This window comes from Orbicella faveolata, unplaced genomic scaffold (genome assembly GCF_042242905.1).
Source record: "Orbicella faveolata isolate gen_17 unplaced genomic scaffold, um_ofav_v1 contig_3, whole genome shotgun sequence".
NCBI classification, from domain to species: domain Eukaryota; kingdom Metazoa; phylum Cnidaria; class Anthozoa; order Scleractinia; family Merulinidae; genus Orbicella; species Orbicella faveolata.
The window spans coordinates 5,113,503-5,137,055 of NW_028301558.1; the positions used below are offsets into that span (position 1 = coordinate 5,113,503).

The 23,553-nt window shown below is 41.3% G+C and overlaps 1 protein-coding gene and 2 pseudogenes across 3 annotated transcripts; 1 reads left to right on the forward strand and 2 right to left on the reverse strand.

Annotated features, from left to right (window-relative positions):
* Positions 1-361: 361 nt before the first annotated feature.
* LOC110042231 (TNF receptor-associated factor 6-like) lies at positions 362-12,719 on the forward strand (annotated as a pseudogene). Its single transcript, XR_016209647.1, has 9 exons — positions 362-756; positions 1,102-1,159; positions 2,264-2,368; positions 2,720-2,878; positions 3,473-3,550; positions 7,745-7,822; positions 9,465-9,982; positions 12,140-12,180; positions 12,554-12,719. The product of XR_016209647.1 is annotated as a TNF receptor-associated factor 6-like (transcript).
* A 5,012-nt stretch (positions 12,720-17,731) lies between these two features.
* LOC149106159 (uncharacterized) lies at positions 17,732-20,902 on the reverse strand. Its single transcript, XM_089298407.1, has 2 exons — positions 20,830-20,902; positions 17,732-19,111 (listed from the first exon to the last, which is right to left on the reverse strand). Exons 1-2 carry the CDS (start codon positions 20,851-20,853, stop codon positions 17,933-17,935), a joined length of 1,203 nt encoding a protein of 400 aa, XP_089154533.1. The 5' UTR covers positions 20,854-20,902; the 3' UTR covers positions 17,732-17,932.
* On the reverse strand, positions 18,979-22,080 carry LOC149106160 (uncharacterized; annotated as a pseudogene). Its single transcript, XR_016209929.1, has 2 exons — positions 20,830-22,080; positions 18,979-19,111 (listed from the first exon to the last, which is right to left on the reverse strand). The product of XR_016209929.1 is annotated as an uncharacterized LOC149106160 (transcript).
* Between the last annotated feature and the right edge of the window lie 1,473 nt (positions 22,081-23,553).

Sequence of the window (23,553 nt, forward strand, 5' to 3'; positions counted from 1 at the left end):
GCCATTTTGAAAAGTGGACAAGATCGCCATCACAAAAATACATCGGACTCGTCAACAAAACATCGACAATTGCGTCCGCGTCCAGTCGGTGTTCCGAGGTACTTAGACTCACCCACTCTCTCCCCATTACTAATTACTCACTTACAAAACAATGCCGGATAACTTAAGATAGCTGGAACCAAATGTAACGAAACTCAAACGTACTGAAACCACTTGGAAGCCAAAGAGAGTCTCTTGGTAACGGATAAACAGACGACGCGGTAGCCAAAAACCTATGAAGGTCAGGTCAAACTTCAAGTTTTTGTCGTGTTATTGGAGACGCTGATAGCGTACGGTACATTTCACAAGGTTAGTGGTCTAAGCTTGTAAAATTGCACTGATTTTCGTGTTCCCTTGTCTAATCTTTGCCCTTTACGGACAAAATGGCGTTTGTGAAACGGGCGAAAGATGCGTGTAAAACCGTCGCTGTCATCGTCAATGCCAGTTTCATATGGGCTTTACTCTTCGACAATGAAATGGAGGAACAATTTCATGTGATAAGCACTTTCACTTTCTACTTCCGTCCTTATCTCTATTAGCACTGACTATGGAGGGAGAATTCGAAGATGAACCCAGAATTGGTGGCTACAATTTTGCGTTTGTAGATGAGTTGTCTCCAGGCCAAAGCTGCTCCATATGCCTTCTTGCCATGCGAAGTCCCGTACAGACTGCGTGTGGTCATCGATTCTGCAAAGGCTGTTTATTAAAAGCATTCAGGTATTGTATAGTATGCACTGTTGATTTGATGCCATCGTATTTCTTTCGCCGCTTCACGATATAAACACAGTATTGTTAAAAAAAAAAATGAGTGTAGTGCAAGGAAAGTGGAAAGGGCAAATTATAGTAAACTAAATATTCCCTATAATTTAGCTCTTGAGTCCAGGGCACATTCTACAGCTTATTTAGTGTTCAGTTTTTATTCTCTGCGAGCAAATGGGAAGAAAACTGATTTGTCCAACTGGTATAAATTCTCGTGTTGAAAATCGAGTCCTCACAGTTTGACACATATGTTGATGCTAAATTTATTAGTCGCTGGCTATTCTTAAATTCACAATCCATCAGTGAAGGTGAAGTTCCCGTTTGCCCACAAGATAGATGTCGTATTCCTGAAAATGAAGGGGTGAGTATAGTGAAAATTGCAAATCATTAATAATGAGTAATATTCCAGATAGGCACTTTTGGTGACAGAACGCGAAAGCAGAGAACGCGGAAGCAGAACGAAAATAGCTATGAACTTAATTAATGCATATTAAGTTAATAACTAAACAATCACTATAGCGGTGTACCCAACCGTTTGTTCGAAATAGAAGGTATTTCCGTCTTCTTAGAATAAAATTCACTTCATCAGACTTCAAGATGCAAAGAATTAACCCTAAATAATCGATCGCAAAGCATAGCCTTTAAAACGAAGAACTTATTTTGTGTCACGGATTCATGACGGTTGCACATGATCACCATCATGATCACGGCCCGCAAATTCAGTGCTGTTTTGTTGGGTCAGTGAAAGCAACGAAAGACAAGAGCTGAAAAACGAAAACAGATGTTGTGTCATCTGGCATTCATAGAAAAATTTTATCGCTAAACTTTCCGCTCTGCTCAATCAGATCGCAATTTAATTTTGCATGTTTGATCAACTGTTAGAGAAAAAGCCTCTACACATATTTGAATTAATGAATAACTGAATAGCGGGTAACGTGACAATATTTCAGCCGGGGGGGGGGGGGGGGCTGAGTCCACCAAAGGTGCTCTTGTGTGAGGCCTTTCAGATAATAATTATTTGTGCAGAAAACATTGCTAACGGTAATCAATAAATCGTGGATCTCAACGAGTAATAGTCTGAACTAATAAATACAGTTGCTGAAATTTCAGTGCCCAAACGATGGCTCACTGGTTCAGTACTCATTGTTCAAAGTCAATTCCCATTTACTCAACCAATTCATATCAATCTATTTTTAGGGCATTGCATTGATAGTTGATCAATAATGAATACACAGTAGACTAGACTACAAGTAGTCCCTCTTGCGTGACGCGAAAGAAAACCGCGAGAAACAAGTGGCTGCGCGAAATCCTGGGGGCGAGGAGCGCATTTCGCGCGGCCATATTTTTCTCGCAGTTTTCTTTCGCGTCACGCACGACGAACTAAGCGAAAGAAAGACTACTCGTTGTCTAACAATGGACTGTTCATTTAGACATTTAATCTTACTTAGATTTCTGTAAGTTTCAGTTCTTTCGTGATGTGGCCTGAGAGAGGGAGATACTTTCTCTTCGCGTCAAATGCAAGAAGAATGAAAGAGGATGTAACTGGACTGGACAACTACGTCATTATGAGGTTCCGTAGCTTGCTGAATCTAATATAATTAGCTTAGGTTTAGATCAGATGAAGTTTTGATTATTTCTCAGGTGTAATGCAGATTGATTTTCGAACAATGTCTTTTAGCTATGTGTTGCGATGATTCGAAGGCAATAAACAAAAACCACACTAACCCGCAATGACATCAACAACAACTGACTAGTTTCTACTAGCAGATTTCTTTGCCAATTACAGGAACCGTTAGAGAGGCATCTTTGATTTTCCTTCTTTAACAAAACCGTCTCGCGTATAAGAATGCAAAATGGAAACAGACAGCTTCTGACACTGTGACCGTAAGACACGAAAGTGCTCTTTTTTTTCCTTTTGCAGGAGCACTTCGTTGCCTGTCAATATGAAGAGGTAACTCGTGATGACTGTAAAGGAGAGATGCAGAGAAGACTCCTGCACGAACACACCACATCAGAGTGCCCAAACAGGATCGTGCAATGTGTATACTGTGAAGAAGAGTTTGCCTTCTGATTCACAAAGGTAAGACTGCTTTACCTTTATAACCTTACTAGCGAATCTCACACACGATCGGTCGCTTTTAGGCCCAGGCATGCGTGCATATACCAGAATCACATGATTTGCTCCTAAGATAATGCAAGAAGTTTACAGCTGTTGGCTTGTAAGAAAGAAGCAGAAGTAGAAGCATTTGCTGAGTCTAGATGATGCATTTCAACGATTAGGGACAGCATTTGGGTATTATAATTGCAAAAAAAAAAAAAAAAAAAAAAAAAAAAAACACACACACACAAGACAGGTCGATCCCTCGATCCAACTGGAGTAAAAGTTATTCTGGGCCAGTTTTGTTGTCATTTTGGGCATGGAATAGCCCTTGAGCTTTTCGACAGCAATTTTGGTAGAAACTCTGCCCAAAATTGCGTCTCATTCACGTTGGATAACCTCGTGATGCAGATGAGAAAAGTTAAGTGTAAAAAAGGCTATTGACCATGAGATAAAAGACCCCTTTCTGTGTCCAATTATAATTGAAATTGAGATGAAAGTTTTAGCTCGTTTGTGGGTGGTACTTTGTGGTTGGTTTAACTGTTTCTCACATTTAGTGCTCGCCTATGTTAACAGTTTCATGAAGATAACGAGTGCGCACGTTTTCCTCTGGAATGTACTCAAGAATGTGGATTCCAGATTCCCCGGGAAGAGGTAAACAAACATCACTTCATCCAATAATGATACATATGAACTTAAATGAATGACCAGGGTATTACATTTATTTTCTTGAAGGGCTAATATAAGCTAATGTATTTCTAGTGTAGTGTATTCTTTCTGACTGATACAGATCACATGCAGAATAGCGAGTGACAAATAATCGAATTTAGAACTCGGATGGTCAATGGAGTGAATTAGGTCACTTTTAATCTACTTTTAACTGTAAATCACGAAAGATGTGTTGACAAATTTGGCAGCTTAACGGGAACTACCACGGCACGAAAAATCGCCTTTACCGCGCGTCAAATGTGTGGTTAAAGATTTTGTAAAGGCCTCCTTTGCACGCTTTTGACGATCTGTGACGCGAATCAAAGATCATCTTTGAATAAACCTTTACCACCAAAATCAAAGGCGTGAAAAGCCGTTTTTACTCACCTGTGAACGCCTTTGTTTTTAGGGTTAAAGGTGATCCTTTGATACGCCTTTACGCATTGTCAAAGGTGGGTCAAAAGTGTAATCAAATTTGTCTGCGATTCAAGTCAAAGGTTTGCTAAAGACGTGGTCGAAGATGGCTGTGACGCAGGCCAAAGGTTTGTCAAAGGTGCTCCGCGCGTTCCGCGCTCGCGCGTCTCGCCCGAACTTCTCGCTCGCGCTCCTCTTTCGCGATTCGCCACCGTTGATCACGTCTCGCGCGATCCACATCTTATACGCATTTTTCTGCTTGCTACACTAGCTTTGTAGCACCGCATACGAAGGATGCAATCATATCGTACTCTTGTTTTATGTCTGACAAGTTTTGAAGATTATATCAGCTTTAATAAGGTTATTTTGTACCAAAACTCTTAACAAATGTTAACGGAAAAGCGGCCCAGAAAGATCATTGCACCTGATTTTAGGAGAATAAATATACTCAACTTAATTCATCTCAGTTTTAATTTTTTTTTCCGTTTTTATCAAGAGTAAATACCTTCAAGTACCTTACATAAATGTTTTGGGCTTCAGATTTCAAAAAGCCACGTTACAGGCTTGGTTTCAAACTACACGTAGAATGCGACTGATCATGAGGAAAACATTGTTCTATCTATCGTGAAAACAACAGTCAACAAATCTTCTATGGTATAAAGCGCATTTATAACATAACTAAAGCAAAGCGCGCGCTCTGATTGGTTAATTTAACGTCTACTATTTGCCCATGGGTTTACGCTGCTCACGTGTGTGCTAATGTTTACAAAGCAAATCTTTTGACAGACATTGTTTCCAAAGTAATGGCCGACGTCCTTCTGCCAGAAATGCGAAACTGTCTTCACAGTTGTCTGAAGCTGAAACTTTATCGAGTTACTGGTGTGCAGTCGGTTGTCATGAATGAATTTTCGCGCGCTTGTTTTCTCTTGTCATGTAAGACTACACGAACATTTTTTTGTGATGTAGCTCAATAAAAGGACTTCTGTTGTTCCAATGTCTCAATGTTATGTTATAAAACAAATGGTAAACGCCATAGCGTGCACTATTGAGTTACGGATGCACTTGGGAGGTTTGCTAAGCACTCAAGAAGCTAGAGTCGCACTCGGCTATCGCCTCGTGCGACTCTTACGCTTCTTTCGTGCCTAGCAACCTCCCGCGTGCATCCATAACTCAATAGTGCACGCTATGGCGTTTGCCATTTGTTAATTATCTAACATTGAAGTACTATGGCTAAATTCTCAGTTCCTTAAATTTACTAGACCAGACTAGACAATAGAGAGGATAACCGCAAAATTTCGGGAAAGATATGGCAAACTTTGCACAAAATTCAACTAGTGTAAAAGCGTCCTTTCCAGATGGCACGTACAGTCCGTTGCATGGAACTCCCAATGTTTTGGCAATTCTCCTTTTCTGCTACTTGCACTTGCTAATTCTTGCATTATAAGTGGAATGGAATACAGTGTTTTCCACTTCTTTCTCATCAAAGTTGTTAAACTGCCTTTTTGGGGTCAATACCAACTGAATCCCCATGCTTTCTAGGGAAGACACATTTTGACAAAGTCTAAGGCGTTGACGAAATTAATCAATGCATCTTCACTAGATAAGTCCATCCTGTCAACCATTGCTTGTCCGCATTTGTCTAAACAGAAGCAAACAGACAAAAACGTTGGAAATGAATATTAAGGGTGAATCTTGGCATTCTATTCCTTAAAGTTAACCCATGGTTTTTGCTAATATCACATTAATAAAACGTGACCAATCAGATCATTACTCCTCCTCCGAATAGTTTGTGCTTCTGTCAATAGCAAATATGTATTTAATTTTACCGCAGATTAGGAATTTTAATCTTAAACTCAGTCCACTAACAAAAGAACGGTGAAAATAGTCTTGTCTGAAGTCCATAAACATATTTTCGCTCACGCGGTTGGTGTAAACGCATCACATGACCGAATATGCCCCAGGTAAAACAGGGCAAAATATGAGTAATATTCCTCATTTTCAAAAGATCCAGTGTGTTGCGTAATATACTTGACTGAGGATAATTAACGCAATAGCTCCATATTTTGACTTTAAAAATATGTAAGGATATATGTCTTCGGCATTATGTGCTCCTCAAAGCTTACGGTTTTCCTTGAGCTTTGCTCTAAGAAAACTGTTTGCTAATCTGGGAAATGGTACTGTCTGTGGACAAACATTTTCATCAGAGTGCATAACACTTTTCAGAGAAACGCACGAGTCAAGGATAGAAGAGGGGACTCAATTGGTAGCCTTTTTTTTATCATCTCTCTGCATTCTACTTAGAGATTTGGTCACACAGGTATGCCATTAAGAGCCAGTTTAACAAGCTAATTTCACCGGCTGAACAAGGGCTTATCCCCAGCTAGAATTTCATAAGAGAACAAAGACGTGGGGTCATTTTAAAAGTGCACAGCTTGGCACAAATAAATAAAAAGCCTATTAAGCCAGTTTACCAGTCCATCTGTCTGCCTGTCTCTTACAGACATCTCACAATAGAGATCTTTTATGGTTGCAAAATAGCAACCTAAAAAACCAACAAATCTGACATACATGTAAACTGTGACAAGAAATGAGGAATACACACACCTTTGGGAATATTGCTGTTCCTGTGTAATTTTCCACAGATCTCTTCATGATCAGAAGTGTTATCTTTTTCCTTATTTTCCTTGTAGATCATATGTGAGAAGGAGCATATAAACATATCAAAATAATTGCACATTTGATTAGTAAACAGTTAGCAACGACTTGTACACTTTTTTCCCACTGAAGAAAATTCCTGAAATTAAATAATTTAACATGAGACATGCCTGCATGGAATCGCATAGCTGTTGCATTCATTGAAACAAAATTCCAGTGCAAGATGATGAATACAACCACTATGATTCCCAGCAGCCGCATCTCAATTAGAGGGAAATGGCCATTATCCAGACAAATCTGCCAACAAATTTTAAATTGAGTAAATAGAAACAGGCCTCGTTTGATATATCAATATTGTAACATAGCTCCGAGGCTTTCTGGACAAACGCCTATATTTAGTGTTGTTTTCTTCCTATTCAAGTCTCCTTTGGGAACTGAGGTACAAAAGGACCTTACAAAATGCGCAATTTTGTCCTGAAAGCCTCGGAGCCATGTTAGAATATTGATATTTATAATCCATCAAATATTTTCGCTCGCGCGCGATTGGTCTAAACACGTCACGTGACCGAATATTCCACAGCTAAAACTGGGGAATATCCGAGAATATTCCCCAATTTTCGAAACTGCGCGCGTTGCGAAAAAGATTTGAAGAACAATAAACACAATAGCCTCCATTTTGGGCGAAAATATGCTCGGATATTTGTCCTTGAACATTGTCTGTTCCTCGAAGCTCACAGTTCACTTCTCGGAACAAATAATTCCCGCGGACAAATATCCGAGCATATTTTCGCGCCAAATGGAGGCTATTGTTTATATCAAACGTGACCTATTTCAGCAACTTAGGTAACGCGCACAAGGACTTCTCTCTGGCTTGCAGAATCTCGAAAACTCATCAGCACTCAACAAGATTTGATTTTAGCTATGATATCTATTTTCATTCAGTTGTGACAAAGTTGTCGTGGTGAGTCTTATTACTAATAACTGACACACATTAGCTGAACGACGATCCGACTACGTTTCCAATCCTTCTTACGAGACCGACAATCAGAAACATGCATGTTGTTTTTTGAGGTGGAGTCCCACGTGAGGGACGATTGTCTGATGACCATGGTGCACTGTCCTTACGAGGAAGCTGGATGTACGTTCCATGTAAGTTACGTAATAATATTGCGGTTTGGTATTCACTTTGCCGTTGAAATGATCCACCTAGCCAATCACAAAGGAAAGACACTGAATCAAGTAAAAACACAAAGTAAATATACATGAAGCCGGCGCAAATCGCCGCAAAACCTTTGAGACCGAGTTACCGTTGGTTTTGGTTTAAGCTCTGATTGGTTGAGAAATTGTCGGGAGTCTTAGGGAACCCGAAGTAGTTACTTTGGGCAATCACAAAGGACACACAACCCATGGCTAGTGAAGCAATCAAAACTTGAAGGAAATACATGTCGCTGACGTGAAGCGCGAGAAAACGTGAGCGAGCAAGTCACGATTGGTCAGTTTTGTTTCACTTTTGATTGGTTAACAAAGTGATCGAGTCTTTTTTAGCCCGTCGCTCAGTGTAGTAATGCAAAACCAAAGTAATTGCGAATTACATTCGACACAAAAACTGCTCAAAGCGTTGTAAAGCAGAACTAAATTAAAAATAGGAGTAACTTTCACATTGAATTGAAAACCGTTCTAACACGATTGCTCAGAGTGCGAGATTGTCTAGTTGAACATATTTTTCCTTAAGACCTAATTACCCGATAATATATCATGTTTACAATAAAACGATGTGAGTTATTTTTAAGTACTAAACGGCAATCAGCTACTTCCGATATGACGCGTACCGTCTTTTTAAGTAATGTTAAGTAATTCTTCATTTTCAGTGGAATTGGTGCCAGAGACTATGGTCTCTTGGTTTAATTTTTAACGTTGTTCCGGCTCTGTTATCCAAATTCGCTGTGTAAACGACGGATCTTTTAAATTCAGTTCCCTAAAGAGCTACACTTTCAACAGAGACAACAGTTTCAACAGACTTTTGGAAGCGAACGCAATTGTCAAGGCTTGGCACTCAGATGAGATCAAGTCAAGTCAAGAGGGAATGGCTTTTTATGTGGACCTCTTATTAAGCGAACACCCTCTATTGAGTGGAAATCTGCTTGAGTCCCTAAATTTTCTTCACATATGTACTGTAAAATAAACCTGGACCCCTCTGTTAAGCGGACGCGGACACAAATATTAAGCAATTTTGTCGCACAAAACCTGCAATAACCGGACATTTCAAGAGCTTTTTACTTCTAAAAGCTCACCTCGGACTCTTTTAACATTGTTCAGCGATGCTATAAAGCAGCTTTTTTTCAAAAGAGTTAGTAATCAACTATTATTTCACAATATATGGGAACCTGTTTAGAACGGACACCCTGTATTAAGCGGACACTAGTGAGTGTCCCAAGGGTGTCCGCTTAATACAAGTTTCACCGTACACCTGAACAATACGAAAGCCGGGCTGATACAAAATATAAGCGAGAAGAGTTGGTGCTTATTAAGAAAATCTGTAGTCAAGTCAAAAGTTTCGATGACCGCTTCAGCGAGTGGGCTGTTGATGATCATATTCAATGGCCAACATTGACTAAAGAAAGCCATTAAAGTGATCAGAAAGCCAGTATTATAGTTTTTTTCAATTTCCTGTACTTAACGTATGTTTTTCGAGGCACTTAAGTATTTTCTGGGGGGAACGTTACCCGGGGTTCTCCAAAATACTTGATCTCACATGAAAAGTTAATTCAATAGTTCTTTTAATACTTCACAGGACCAAAGGAGTAATTTGAATGATCATCTTGAGACCTCGAATGAGGAGCATCTGAGAAAAACATGGTCTGAGCTCCTAAGGACAACAGAGCGATTGAATGAGCTTGAGGCAGTGGAAGGTCAAATTGAAGAATTGCAAACCGATAAAGAATCCATGAAAATGTTACTGGATGGCAATGGCGAAGAAATAAGCGACCTCAAACTGTCGGCGAAAAAGCTTGAGGTGGAAAATATGGCACTGAAGAAAGACGTAGCAGCGCTACAAAAACAGCTAGCAGAAGTAAAACTTACCGCTGCTGGTGACAAGGAAGAGGTCCGTTCACTGAAAGCGGAATATAAAGCATTGAAGAAAGACGTGGAAGAATTGCGATGTAGTACCCCTGAAAAGTCCGAGAAGAAAATGAATAACAATTGGTATTGCGACCGGGAATCAGCACGGACGAAATATGATTATTACGCGCAGAAAGACACCAAGAGAGAAGTGTTCCAAAACATAAGTGAATCGGGTAGCACGCATAGGTAGGTACAAAGGAATTCGGTAACCTCATTGGGGGTTTGTGTTAATTTTCAGGAGGCAGTTTTATCACTGGGTTACTGTGATCTTAATCTGCATTTTCACTATCTCATTGTGTCTATCGATCTACTGATCGCATTAGGAGAAAACTTACCAACATAACACAAATTAAGATAATATATACAATCTCTAGGAATAGTTAGACTACGAGTGGTCCCTCTTTCGTTTAGTCCGTCGAGCGCGACATTAAATAAAGCGTAATAAGAAATCAAAGTGGCTATGAGCTACTCAACTTGGAAAATGGATCATCTGTAAACAGTGACAATTTTAAAGTTAAAGCCCACTGGCAAAACGAAACCGTAAGAGAATACACGAGGAGATAACACCGTTGAAAACATTCATGAAGTTACTGGTGATCCTCGTCTAAGTCAATGATAAAGAAAGTACGGCTTCTTGTCCGATCAGCAAAACAAGTATAATCGGATTCTCATTTTCATTCCTACTTTTTTCGTTCTTTATTTTCCCAGGCGATGTCAGTGATTTTTTTCTTTCTTTGTTACCATTACAGAGATCTTAGAAATGTCATAATACCACAACGACATCACCGCGTCTCGTCCGCTCAACAAAGTTAAAGCTCTGTTCGGCGGGGTTCCTGCTTGTATGGGTTACCAAATACGAGTACCCCGTGTTGTAATAACTTTTCTTTTCTTTTTTTTTCCCCTTTCCAAGGCGATATTAGTGACTGCTGAACTCCCAGTCTTGTGTTTTTTTCCTATTTATCAACTATTTTGTTCAAATCATTCTGCCATGTCCGTATTCATCTTTGAAGTATTTATTTACAATCCTGTATAAATAATAGCAAAACGCGTCGTTCGAATTCTCCTCATGCAATTCTCTTGTCTGTTGATCGTCCAAAACTTTTAATCCCGGCTTGAATCATAATTCGAAAATTGAGACAGCTCATCAATTTTGTGATTTTCAATATCTGCTCAGTTTTCGGCAATCCAGTACGGTTAAACCAGTGTAAGCGGAGACCTACGGGAAATGAGCTATTTATATAATTAGCTTTCATATATAAAACGTTCGTGCGAAAATCTATTCAATGTAGATCATTTCTGCGGCAAGGTATTGAGTACTTGCGTCAGAAATCCAAAGAATAACTAACTTGATCTGACATGGTGCAGGCGACTGTAAGACGGCCTTGGACAGCGCGATGTTCGAAACCCAGGGGGGACTCCTATATGAAAAGGTCGGACTGCTCGTCGTCTTAGGTACAAATCAAGGATTCTGGTCTCACTTAGGGTGTTGATGACGAAACGCCACCATTCTTAGCTGTCAAAGTATCCTTTAGGGTGATCTCGAAGAAATAATAATAAAAGAAATGCTCTCATTTGTTTTCCGCTGATCTCTCGAGCACGCAAGTCGGGTCAACAAGTGCGCGCGGGATCCAGTTGAAGGATCTTGGGGTGCAACAAATCCACTCCTCAGTTCTATACCTCTTGAGTCGAACAGCGTTCCGAATTTTAGTGACACATTTGCAGGCACACACTCAGTTTGGTACACATTATTTACACATTATATACACATTATTTCTCATCCTCATACAGATGCGATAATGAGAAGACGTCAAGACAAATAATTATATTGGATACGCTTAATCACATTGGAAATTCACACCGAAAAATCACTCGTCCGTGAAAAGTCAAACTCTCTGGCTGTGTCGGTAGTCCCCCCCCCCCCCCCCCTTTCTAGGAATAGTTGGCACAAGTACTATAGCCGCCCCTCCCCTCCCTCCCCCATCGAGCCGGAACAAAAAGGATAGAGCGTTTTCTACATAAGTGTTCCCGGCGAATCTTTATTGACAGGTGATAAAGTTTGAGGAAATTGGTGTGCGCCTCGCAAACCCTGTATGGACCTATTTCCACTCAAGAGCGTCTTGCGTGTATGTACGCTTTCGAAACAACAGCTAGATTAGAGCGCATTCGGAAATTTTGCTGTTTGTTTGGTAACAAAGTTGGGATGCACTGGGACGTTTGCTAATTCCTAGTCAGCGAATTACGTTTTTTGTGGGTTTATTGTTTGCTGTAATAGAGTTTTATAGCTTGCTCAAATGTCAGTGTACATCCACTGATGACGCTAACTTGCTGATCTGTATTTGACAGCTCAGCAGAGGAAAGCAAAGTACCCGTGGGGAAGAGGAAAGGTACGTATACAGGAATTTTTCCGACGAAACCTTTTTCCCCAAGGAGGCTGGCTCCTGTTGATTTCCAGAACAAAGGTTTTGGCTATGGCAAGAACACAGGCTATTGTAAACATGATGCTCTCTCTGGCGATTGCCAGCCTCACCCAGGGTGGCAAATCCCTTTCTTTGAATGCTTCCCTCATTTCTATTTAAATGTAAAGTTTTGAAAAAGCCCGCGATCTGAAAAGGAAGTGACATCATTATGACATTTTTCCCCAGTATTCTACTCTCTTGAGCAGAATGCTTAAAAATGGGTTAGCGACTCAATCAAACGGAAATTTGTTATACATAACTTAAAATAATCTAAAATATGTTTTATTTGGTTGATCACTAGGCATCTACAAGCAGGTCAAAAACAGCCCGACAAGAAGTTCAAGAAGTTTAATTTTCGACTAGGCCGAATGTTTAGCATGGTTTGGGACAATTGCCGAGGTATACTTTTTACCCTTATACCAAATGTCAACTGGTTTAACAGAAATAAAAGTTTTGAAGCTACCTTATTTCGCACTAATCATTGTTGTTTGGTCAGCAAAACACCCTACACATACCCTGGTCTCAGAGGTTTTTCTTGATTTTTCTTCTTTTCGCGAAGCGGCGAAAACGAGTCGTGTACAGGCCCGCAAATGATCCCTGCCCGCAAGTGATCCCCGTACCACAAATGATCCCCAAATTGTACCGCAAATGATCCCGGGACCGGAAATGATCCCCATATTGTACCATAAATGATCCCGGACCGGAAATGGTCGCCTCGTCATAAAATTTGGAAATGTGAGGACTCAGGAATTTGGACAGTGGATTTAAAATTTATGCAGTCGCTTTTTTTATTACTGTGAAACTCAGAAAACCGTGAACATTTGGATTTGATTCCAAAGGGTTAATTTGGTATTGGAATCGATCACAATTAAGTTCAGGACACGAGAGAAAACCTCAAAACCACAACCGATAGGCCATGTTCGATATATCAATATTCTAACATCGATCCGAGGCTTTCGGGTCAAAATTGCAAATACTTTAAGTTTCCTTTGTCTTTCAATTCCAAAAAGAGACTTGGATACAAAGAAAACACCACCAAACGTAGAAGCTTTTCCTGAAAGCCTCGGACCCATGTTAGAATATTGGTATATCGAACGTGGCCTATTATCGGTGGTGTTTGCGTTTTAGTTTTCTCACGCTTAATTAGCTTTTTCCTTGCTACACAATAAAAATCCTTAAATATTTCTGGTATTCACGGTTTTCTGAGTTTCACAGTAATAATACAATATTTTGATACAACAGTTACTATATGAAACGCAAGAATTGGATGCAAATTTCACAACTTTAAAAATGATATTCAACGTCACGAAATCCTGTGGTTGAAATTTGTAGTTTAGCTGGATCCTTCCCTGTATGACTTTATTGGGTCCGGGCCTGAGATGTACGATAACTCAGGTTGTTCACTATATCCTCAAATTTGCAGACAACTGAGAATTCCCAAGTGGATTGACTACATTTTTACTACGGTAACTAGCACGAAGGAATCTTAAAGGCAATTTCGTGAGAGCCCGTGGCTGTCTAGGACGCAAGTATAAGAAGTGTTAAGGGAAAAGTATTAAGCGGTTGAGGTGACTGAACACAATTTTTGATACCTATGTTTCACTCACCTTTTTCTCTAAAACCCTTGATCTTTAGGTCGCCAAAAGTGGCAGCAAGTTGACGTGTATGCCGTTGCCATGGCAACATGAATAAATATAAACAGGCCTTTAAAATCGGTTTTGTTTATTTGCAGAAAATCTAGTCATTAGATTTTCTTTATAATTTGCATGCAACAAACTTGTAACGATGCTCAATAGTTAACACTATGTTAATCATAATTTAACAGAGAGATCTATTATTATCCATTGTTGAAGGTTTACTGGAATATCTAGAATTTCCTCTCGAAAAGTTCAATTTTTTTTCAGTAATCCCGTTACTCATTTCCGAAGGTATTTCCGTGCCAAAAATCGTGAAATTCTAATGAGTGGTTCTCGAGAAAAAGGCGTATTTCCGAGAAAGCTGTTCCGCATTCAATCGCAATTTTTTTTACTTACTACGCATGCACTGCATTTGACTGGAATTCATGCATTCGTCACATGTCAATTTAGAATTTTGCGCAGTAACTTTTCATGGAGTCCACGCCATTCCAAACTTTTTGCGGTGAAATCAGTTCCGGTCCCGGGATCATTTGCGGTACAATTTGGGGATCATTTGCATTTCGGGGATCATTTGCGGGCCTGTACAGTCGCGAAGCGGCGAGAAAGAAAAACCTCTGGTTACTTTAAAGTGCCACTGAAACGAAATTTTCGTACTCTCTTTTATTATCCCAATCTATAGTTTCAAACGTGCTTAAAGTAATGGTGAACTTTATTTCTGCCAAATCCTAACGGAAAGTGCCTTTTTTTAGCCGTTGAAATCGACTTTTTAGAGCAAAACTGTGTCCGGGCTCTGGAACCGAGTTTAAGGACCTTGTGACGTCACTGGTTGTATTCACGCAAGAAGCGCTATAGATTCTCTCTTGTTTTCACTTGATTTATTCAAGTTTATTCTTCATATTGTCGATACCTACTAGTGTTCTACCTTGGAGGGCGCCAGAGAGTGTAGATTCACCAAAATAAATGCTACAGATTAGAACAGCTCAGTATACTTTTCGGACATCTTGAGTACTCGATTGGAGATTTCGAAGACGAGTGTGGCAACTTTTATATCACTTCCTGAAGCCTAAACACGATATTTCGTCGTCTTTTTTCAGCCTGGTTCTGAAATTTGGATTCTCACGTTTATCTAAGGTCTATTAACAAGGTTCGAATATATCCTCGGCAACTTTACTGCATTAAAAGCCGTAAGCGCATCAGCCATCCGCACAATCACGAAGTTATTAACGATCCACAAGCTTTGAGTCGAGTACTTCTTTGCACACAGAGGGCATCTTTTTATGATACTAATAAGTGAGAGTTCTTGTGGTAGACAAAATGTATCTTTGAAAATTGTGATCCGCAGCAGAGTTTGCTTTATCGCCGCATACGTATCAGTGTAAACAAAGCGGGAATTTCGCTTCTCTTTTACACGTATCTCCCAATTGCAATATTTCACGGCCGATGGATTACTTTGAGTTCTTTAGCACATACTTATGTCTATGATCTTCCTTTAATAGTATCCAAGTTCAAAACAATTCGTTAAAACGTCACTAGTTTACACTCCTTTCGAAGGTTCATTAAACAGAATTTGAGCTAATTTGCATATATACTATATATGACTTTTGCTGCCGACATTGTCACGCTTTCTCTCGTTTCCTGAAAACATACATGTAGGGTCATGGCAGCTTAGTTTACCGTTATAGTTTAAATTCGCTCCCTCATATAAAAGAAGAGGGTTTCTTAAATTGTTGCTGTTGTGATAACTTGTAGGATGTAGCAGATAAAACTGGACTAAAGGTCACTGTGGCACAATCTCGTCCGCGGTGAAACTCACAAAGCGTCCGGTTTCCTCGAAGCGAAGCGACTCGAAAACTCGAAGCGTTGTTGCTGCGATTCGTGCAGTAGCAGTGCGGATAATATTTTCAAAAGCCGCTTTCTCTTGTTTTCATGTCTTTTTTACTTTATGAGTGTAGATATTGTTTAATTGAGTGCTGGCCAAGAGTCCCGATCATTTTGCGATCTAAGAACTCCCACTCGTTTGCTTGCTTACATAAAATATCCTGCAAATATCCAATTAAATAGACTGGAAAGCCCCAGGATCGACTCTCGACCTCTTCTTGTCTAAGGCTACTGTGATTATCTGCTTTACAGCTCTGAGATGTCCTTAAGATGTTTTTTGGGGGGCTTCGAACAGTAATCTCCTCTCCCATAATCACTCTAAATTTTCAGCGCGGCATGAGAGTAATACAACCAGTGACGTCACTAGGCTGTTTTGGCCGCGCCAAAATGGCCGCCAATTTTGGGCTTAACCAGCCAACTTCGAACGGCTGAAAAAGCAGTTTTCGCTTACCGTATGCGAAAAAAAAGTTTGCCGTGTTTCCAAGTAAGGTTGAAACTTTATTACTAAGCAAACATCTCACATACAAAAATTCCGTTTCAGTGGCACTTTAAACTTGAATCTCATTTTCATGCAGACGCCAGCTGTCAAACGCGTCAAATTGATAATTACAAAAAGGACCAATAGCAACTTAGCAATCACGTGCTTATCAGCCGCTAATGTCTCCACTCGGGTGGTGAAGAGTGGTATCATTTGACCTACTTGGCCGGGGTCAACGCGCGTGTTTGCAAGAATGGTTTCATCCGCAACGATTGCGAAGGTTTTGTCTTGTTAAACATTACTACGGAGCATGTTTCTCCACTTACTCGTTTTGTAAGAAGGACTCGGGACTTCCGAATAGAAACGCACAAGCTTCTTTGAGCAGATTGTTCTCGCAGTTCGCGGATATGAGAGTCTACCAGAGACTTCAGAGGACACACAACAAAATTGTGGCATAGTGAGGGTATAAATAGCCTGACAGGTACAGGTATTTGCAGACATCAGGGAGCAACTGAAATGTAATTGACTTTCCATGTCCGGTTGATAGTATGGCGAAGACATCCTTGCGATTTATGACTGCGAGAAAGCCTTTCTTTTCGTGATGTTCGGTGAGACCTTCGATCTCTGGAAAACGCTCCTCGAGTACCGAGTTTCAAAATTTCTTCGAAGACACCGTTAGAAACATAATCCATGTCGAACACAGGCGAATCTTAAATGTGTATAAACTGAGAACTGAAGTAATTTCAAACAAATTCCTTCCCTGGTAGAGATAGGCAAAATGTACCTCAAGAAGTGCAGTGACAGATATCCCCACCATCCCCTCGGTATGACCAATCAAACGAACCAATCATATTGATTTGCGTGTTTGTAAAAATATCAACCAATCCGAGCCCGACTTATCCTGGCGTCTGCATGAAAGTGAGATTCAAGTCCAAGGTAACAAGAGGTTTTTCTTTTTCGCCGCTTCGCGAATCGTGTTTTCACCGCTTCGCGGCTCTCTCGCAGCTCTCTCATGCTGAGAAAAATCAAGAGAAGAGAAAAATCAAGAAAAACCTCTGGGACCAGGGTACCCAACATAAGGTAACCATGGTATTAGGCGCTACTACTTACAGGTTCATAAGGGTGACGGTGTTTAGATATCTGGGGCCCGTTTCTCGAAAGTCCCGAAAAGTTTTCGCACCCGGAAAGCCGTAGCAAAATTGTAAAATTAAACGAAACTTACCTAAGTTGAAGTTTGATTGAGATTCTACGAAGTCATTGGTCTGGAGCTAGGGAGTCAGGTGAGATATGCGCGCGAAACCAGAGCGGTCACACTTTAAAGGCGAATGATCAGGACTGTTGTAAATCAGTAGGGTGTGTAGCCCAGATGGGAGGGCACCTGACTCCCTAGCTCCAGACCAATGACTTCGTAGAATCTCAATCAAACTTCAACTTAGGTAAGTTTCGTTTAATTTTACAATTCTACTTCGTCATTGGTCAATGTCGCTAAGGAGTCATGTGAGACTTTAAAGCGTCATGATCATGAGCAAAACCATGAACATCAATCTATTTAATGCAATAAAGATGACAACACGGTGCTGTAACAAGGTACACACCACATCAAAATGTCATGTCTCTTCAAGTAACCTTACAGTAACAGTAACAATATGGTAAACAATTCTGGTTGAAACAGCTGTGTAAAAAGTATTTAACGGTGACTATGCAGCAGTTCATGTCCGAAGTTTGCGGCAGTGTCTTGGATAGGCTTATCATAAAACCGAGCAAAGGTGCTCACACTACTCCAACCTGCCGCAGACAAGATAGTGTCTATAGGGACCTGTTTCCCTTTTGCAGCTGATGTGGCGGCTGCTCTTGTGCGATGTGCTTTATATACACTAGTGTCAATTCCTGCTTTGGCCATGACATTCTTGATCCAGCGAGCGATAGTGTCAGTTGACACAGGCTTGCGAGGCTTCTGATAGCCAATCAACAACTGGTCAGTTTCTCCTCGTAAGTGAGATGTTCTATCAATATAGGCGTGCAAATGTTGTACAACACACAGGTTCCGGTCAGCCTCGTATGCCAAAAACTCGATTCGACCTAGGTGCTTGCCCGGCCGAGTGGTCTTCAGTGGTGTTTCAATGGTAAATACACATGTGTTTGCAGTTAAATTCATTGAGGTCAGATTAAGCGCCTTCAGCGTCTGTACTCTCTGGCCAGACAAGAGGGCAAGCAACATGGTAAGCTTCCAGGACAGATCTCTCAGACTTAAATCCACTCCAAGAGTCCAGGTGACAAGTACCTTTAGGACAGAGTTTACATCCCATATTTCTTTGTATCGTGGGAGGGAAGGCCTACTTTCGAAAACGCCTTTCACAAACCTGGTAACGAGCGGATGGCTGCCAAAATGAACACTCCCAGGAAGCACAATAATAGAGGACAGGGCACTACGTGCAGTGTTAATACAGCTGTATCCCACACCAGTAGCAAAGAGGTCTCCAAGGAAATTTATGCCATCCTGTAAAGTGGCCTGAAGGGGATTAATTTTCCGTCGACAGCAGAATGATTCCCACTTCTTGTAGTAAGTTTGGTACTGGGTTGTGGTGCCCTGTCTCCAGGACTGCATAATGATTCTGGAAGCTGCTGTCGAAATTCCTTGGCTTTCAAGGGATCTCCAGACAAGTGGCACATCAGCAGCTCCAGTTTTGGATACAGAGGGTGAATCTTTTCTGGACTGCTCGGAAGAAACAGCAGTTTCTTTCTTTTGGGTAGTAGTACTGGATTGTCGATCAGCATTCTCATCAAGACAGGCCACCACGTTTGGGTTGGCCATTTTGGCACAATGATAATTCCTTGAACTTTCTCCTGTTGGAACTTCTGCAATACTCTGGAGATAAGAGAAAATGGAGGGAACATGTAAGGCACATATTGCTTCCATGATAAATGAAATGCATCAATTGCCACAGCCCCTGGGTCAGGATGCCAGGATACATAGGGCTGAAGCTGGTGGTTTATTCTGGAAGCAAATAAGTCAATGTTGGGCTCAACCTTTGCTGCATTGATGCAGTCCCTGAAAATAGTTCTGTCTAGTGTCCACTCAAGTTGCGAGTGAGACCGTCTAGATTGTCTATCAGCTTCCACATTCTCTACACCAGGGATATGGACAGCCGTCAGCCAAATATTTCTTTGGGCACACCATAACCAAATTTCTTTGGCTAGGTCATTTCTTTTTTCAGAGCTACTAGTACCCATATGGTTAATATCAGACAGGGCAGTCATATTATCCACCATGACCTTCACATGCTGCCCATTAATGATAGGTGAAAAAGATTTAAGAGCCAAGTATATGGCTAGGAGCTCTAAATAGTTAATGTGGTTTCTGGCTTCCTCTGCAGTCCAATGTCCACCTGTACTGGTATCGTTTAGGGCGCAGCCCCAGCCAGTGGATGAGGCATCAGTTGACATGACAACAGTAGGCTCACCATGACTAATGACATTGTAACTGGCTTCAAGGTGTGTGTTCCACCACAATAATTCTGTACCAGCTTTGTCTGATACTACCATACAAGCATCATAATCACCCTTGCTATATCTTAAAGCAAGAGTTTTCTCCCTCTCTAACTGACGGAAATAGAGCGGGCCATACATGACACCTGGGAAACTAGATACCATATACCCAAGGGCCCTTGAAACCTCCCGTATAGTGGTTTCTTTGGCCTTGATAAGCTTGGTACAAATTGATTTGAGCTTATCGACTTTTTCATTGGTCAAATAAATTTTCATCTGGACTGAGTCCAAGACAAACCCCAAAAATAATAAGTTTTGTGAAGGGATAAAAACTGACTTTTGAGGGTGAATAATGAAACCCAATGAAAGGAACATTTTCACAGTGTCTAGAACATTAGCTAGGCATTCCTCATAACTTCCACCTTGTAGGTACGAGTCATCAATATACGGTGAGTTTATATGCCCAAGTTGTCTCAAAACAGAGTAGGCTGGCTTCATTAGTTTAGTAAACTTCCTTGGGCAGAAAGCTAAACCATTAGGAAAACAGGTAAACTGATACAATTTGCCACCCCATTCAAACTTAAGGTACTTCTGGTCTGAAACCGCAATAGGTACGCAGTAATATGCGTCCTTGAGGTCAACAGAGGCCATATAGCAGTTAGGGGTAATAAGACTTATTACACTTTGAAGGGTATCCATTTTAAAGTGGTTGTATTGCACATGCTTATTCAGGTTTTTAAGGTTCAGGATCATTCGGTGAGAGCCATCTTTTTTGGGTCGCACAAAAACAGAAGAGATAAACTCCCCTGGTTCATGACTGGTTTCAACAACAACTGCCTTCTGAAGCAAGCTTGCAACCTCTTTGGAAATAATAGCATTTTCTTCTACACTAAAACATTTCACTGCAGGGGGGCGTGTTTGGCAAGGCTTAGTGTCAAATTCAATGTATTGTCCTGACACCATTTGAAGAATCTCAGTGTCTGAGGTGATTCTTTGCCAACAATGGACAAATTGTGCCAGCCTACCGCTTTTGAAGCAACTTGTTTGGGCAACAAGGTAAGCTATGAGTGTAGGAATAAAGCCTTCAAATTGGGTTACCTGTAACATGTGGAGCTTGGACATGATGTCATCGGCAGTATTTATTTCTTGCTGGTTTCCTCCTTTTTCTTCCAGGTTTTTCTGGGGCTTCCACCTGGACTGGAAATGGCCCTTGCCTAAAAAAGGCTGGTCCTGTTTCTGGCGATAAGGAGGTTTGGTGAAAGATTTATTAGTGCTATTGTGCACTGCCGTGTGACTAATTCGGTTTGAGGCTCGAATTGCAGTAAGCTGCGACTGAAGCTCGTCGCCAAATAACAAGTTGGTAACCGGCGTTTGCGAAGAACACAGCGAGCCGTATTCCTTGTTAAGGTTGGGTTTGATAGCTTCCCGTCTACGAGGCGAGAGCTCGTAATTGGTGTGACCCAACAGGGCAATGGCATCAATTTGTGCTGTGACTAAGGCGCCCGTGTCGAGCTTGCCACTTTGCGTGCCCTGGCCTCGAAAATCCATGAGCTTCTGGGTTGATTGAGCAATAATGGCTCCAACCTTCACTATCATGTTCTGAATAGCGGACAATCTGAGGTCCTGCTTTTTCCCATGATGGGTTAATTTTCCCCAAATCTCTGGGTTCACTTTGGGGGCAACAAGCTTCTCGCAGTTTTCAGGGCGAGCGTATTTCTCGACCGTCTCTTTGACCTTGTTCTCACTCAGTTTCGAAGCCCATCTCTTATTGATAATATCTGCAAGTTGCTTGGATGTTGGGCTGCTCACCTTGTCATCTTTTGAGAAGTCAAGGGCCAATTTCTTTAAAAGATCGTCTTCGCCTTCATTGTTGCAGGAGTCCTGCGTTTTGGCGGACGACGTTTTGGCGCCTTCGGAGTCGTTGTCAGCGCTGGTTGCAAGAAGCTTTTGAACGTCCGAATCATCGCTTTCACCGCCAGTTTCAACAGCATCACCGGCATCAACTCTAGGTTTCTTTGTTTCCCCATTTAAAGGGTCTAAAGTCCCAGAGTGAGCGTCTCGCTTCGCTGGGCGCTGCTTCGACAAAGCAGCGAAAGCTTCGCCCATGGCGGACAATGAACCCGCCATGTGATCCATGTTTCGGTCCAAATTAGTGAGTACTCTCAATAGCGAGTCGCTATTGTCGAGTGCAGGATCCTCTAGAAGGTCGTCTTCGACTTCCTCAGTGGGATTTTCCTTCGGTATTTCGTCGGGATCTTCTGGATGGTTTGTTTTCGCCATGATAAATATTTCTACGTGCAACTACTCTAAAGTTCGCTTGCAAGTGACCGCTCTGGTTTCGCGCGCATATCTCACATGACTCCTTAGCGACATTGACCAATGACGAAGTAGAATCTCAAACCTTATGATTACGGAACTGTTTCATTCACAAATTCCTAATATGAAGTGAGGTTCTATTCATACAAAAAGGTTCAGGTGTATACACCTCTCTGTTTTTAGATACAGACTAGTTAAAAATGGCTTTCCTGGGGCCCGTTTCTGGAAAGCCCCTGAAACCAGGCGCCCCCAAAGCCACTTTTAGATCATCTGTATCTAAAAACAGAGAGGTGTACACGCCTGGAACTCCGTGTATGAAGAGAACTTCTGTTTATATTAATATTATGTGAATATAACAGATCCTTAATCATAACATTTCAGATTTTCGGCTTTCCCGGTGTGAAAACTTTTCGGGACCTTCGAGAAACGGGTCCCGGGCCCGAAAAGGTTCGGGGGCTTTCGAGAAACGGGCCCCTGATCTTTAGAGCATACAATACATTTTTACGATTTTTTTTGCTCAGTTTCCTGCTTAGATTTAGTTTTGATCTGGAAGATACAGCGGAAGCAGACATTCTCAGGACGCGAAAAAGGTGTCCACAACTGAATCTGGTGTCACTGCGACAAAATGCAGTGATACAGTTTACCAATGTTTATGCACTGTAAAATCGTTGTGACGAACAGCACTCAGAAGCTAATGGCATTTCCTTTACCGTGTTCACTTACAGGAGCTTCAAGACAAAGGAAAGTCTAGATCGCAAGTCCCGAAGGTGTTCGCGACCTCTTAGAGAATGTCCGCTTAAGGGAGTGACTAAATAGAGTTTGTATGGGGAAAAACGGGGTTTTGTGAAGGCTCGAGTGTCCATTAAGAGAGCTTCCACTGTATATCAAGCACTTGAGACCGTGTTTCACCACAATTTCAAACTCCTCGAAGTTCGTCAACTGTGTTCTCGATGTTTGGAAAAGTGGTAGAACACAGCCTAACTTGTTTGAAAAATTTAGACATTTTCACAAGTTTTGTTTCACGACTTAATTAGCTTTTATTAGGCCCCTTCCCGCAGTATCGCTAAGATTACGAAGTTGATTTGACTGTTCCAATTTCAGCAAACTCATCATCAGTACAACCTGGAGCACACACAAATAATTAATGATAATTAAGGTCTAGTTTCTCGATGTCATTCAGTGTTATGCTTTCTGTAGATATGCTCCAAATGGAATGGTTAATTGACGACTCGAGCATTAGTCTGTCCACAACCGTTTCTATTTTTGTACTTTTTAGGGAGCGCGCGACGAGCACAGAGACGGGCACGGAGACCGAGAATGCGCTACTCCCTAGCCTCTTTCGTCTCGCGCTTGTCCAAGCCCCCGCGGTTTCTAAATTTACCATACTGCTATATAGTGCCCTCGACAATCCTAAGAGAAAATGGAAGGCCTGTGAACGGACTACTCGGGATCCTTGAATCAGAGCTATGATCTGGTAACGAATAATAGTTTCGTTCGCTCATAGTT

Bases quoted from the DNA above. Each gene is read 5' to 3' on its own strand.
- LOC149106159 (XM_089298407.1), bottom strand. From the start codon at position 20,853: ATGTCCAAGCTCCACATGTTACAG. The intron at 19,112-20,829 runs GTAACCCAATTT...TCTTATCTCCAG, and splicing joins CCAAGCTCCACATGTTACAG to AGTATTGCAGAAGTTCCAAC.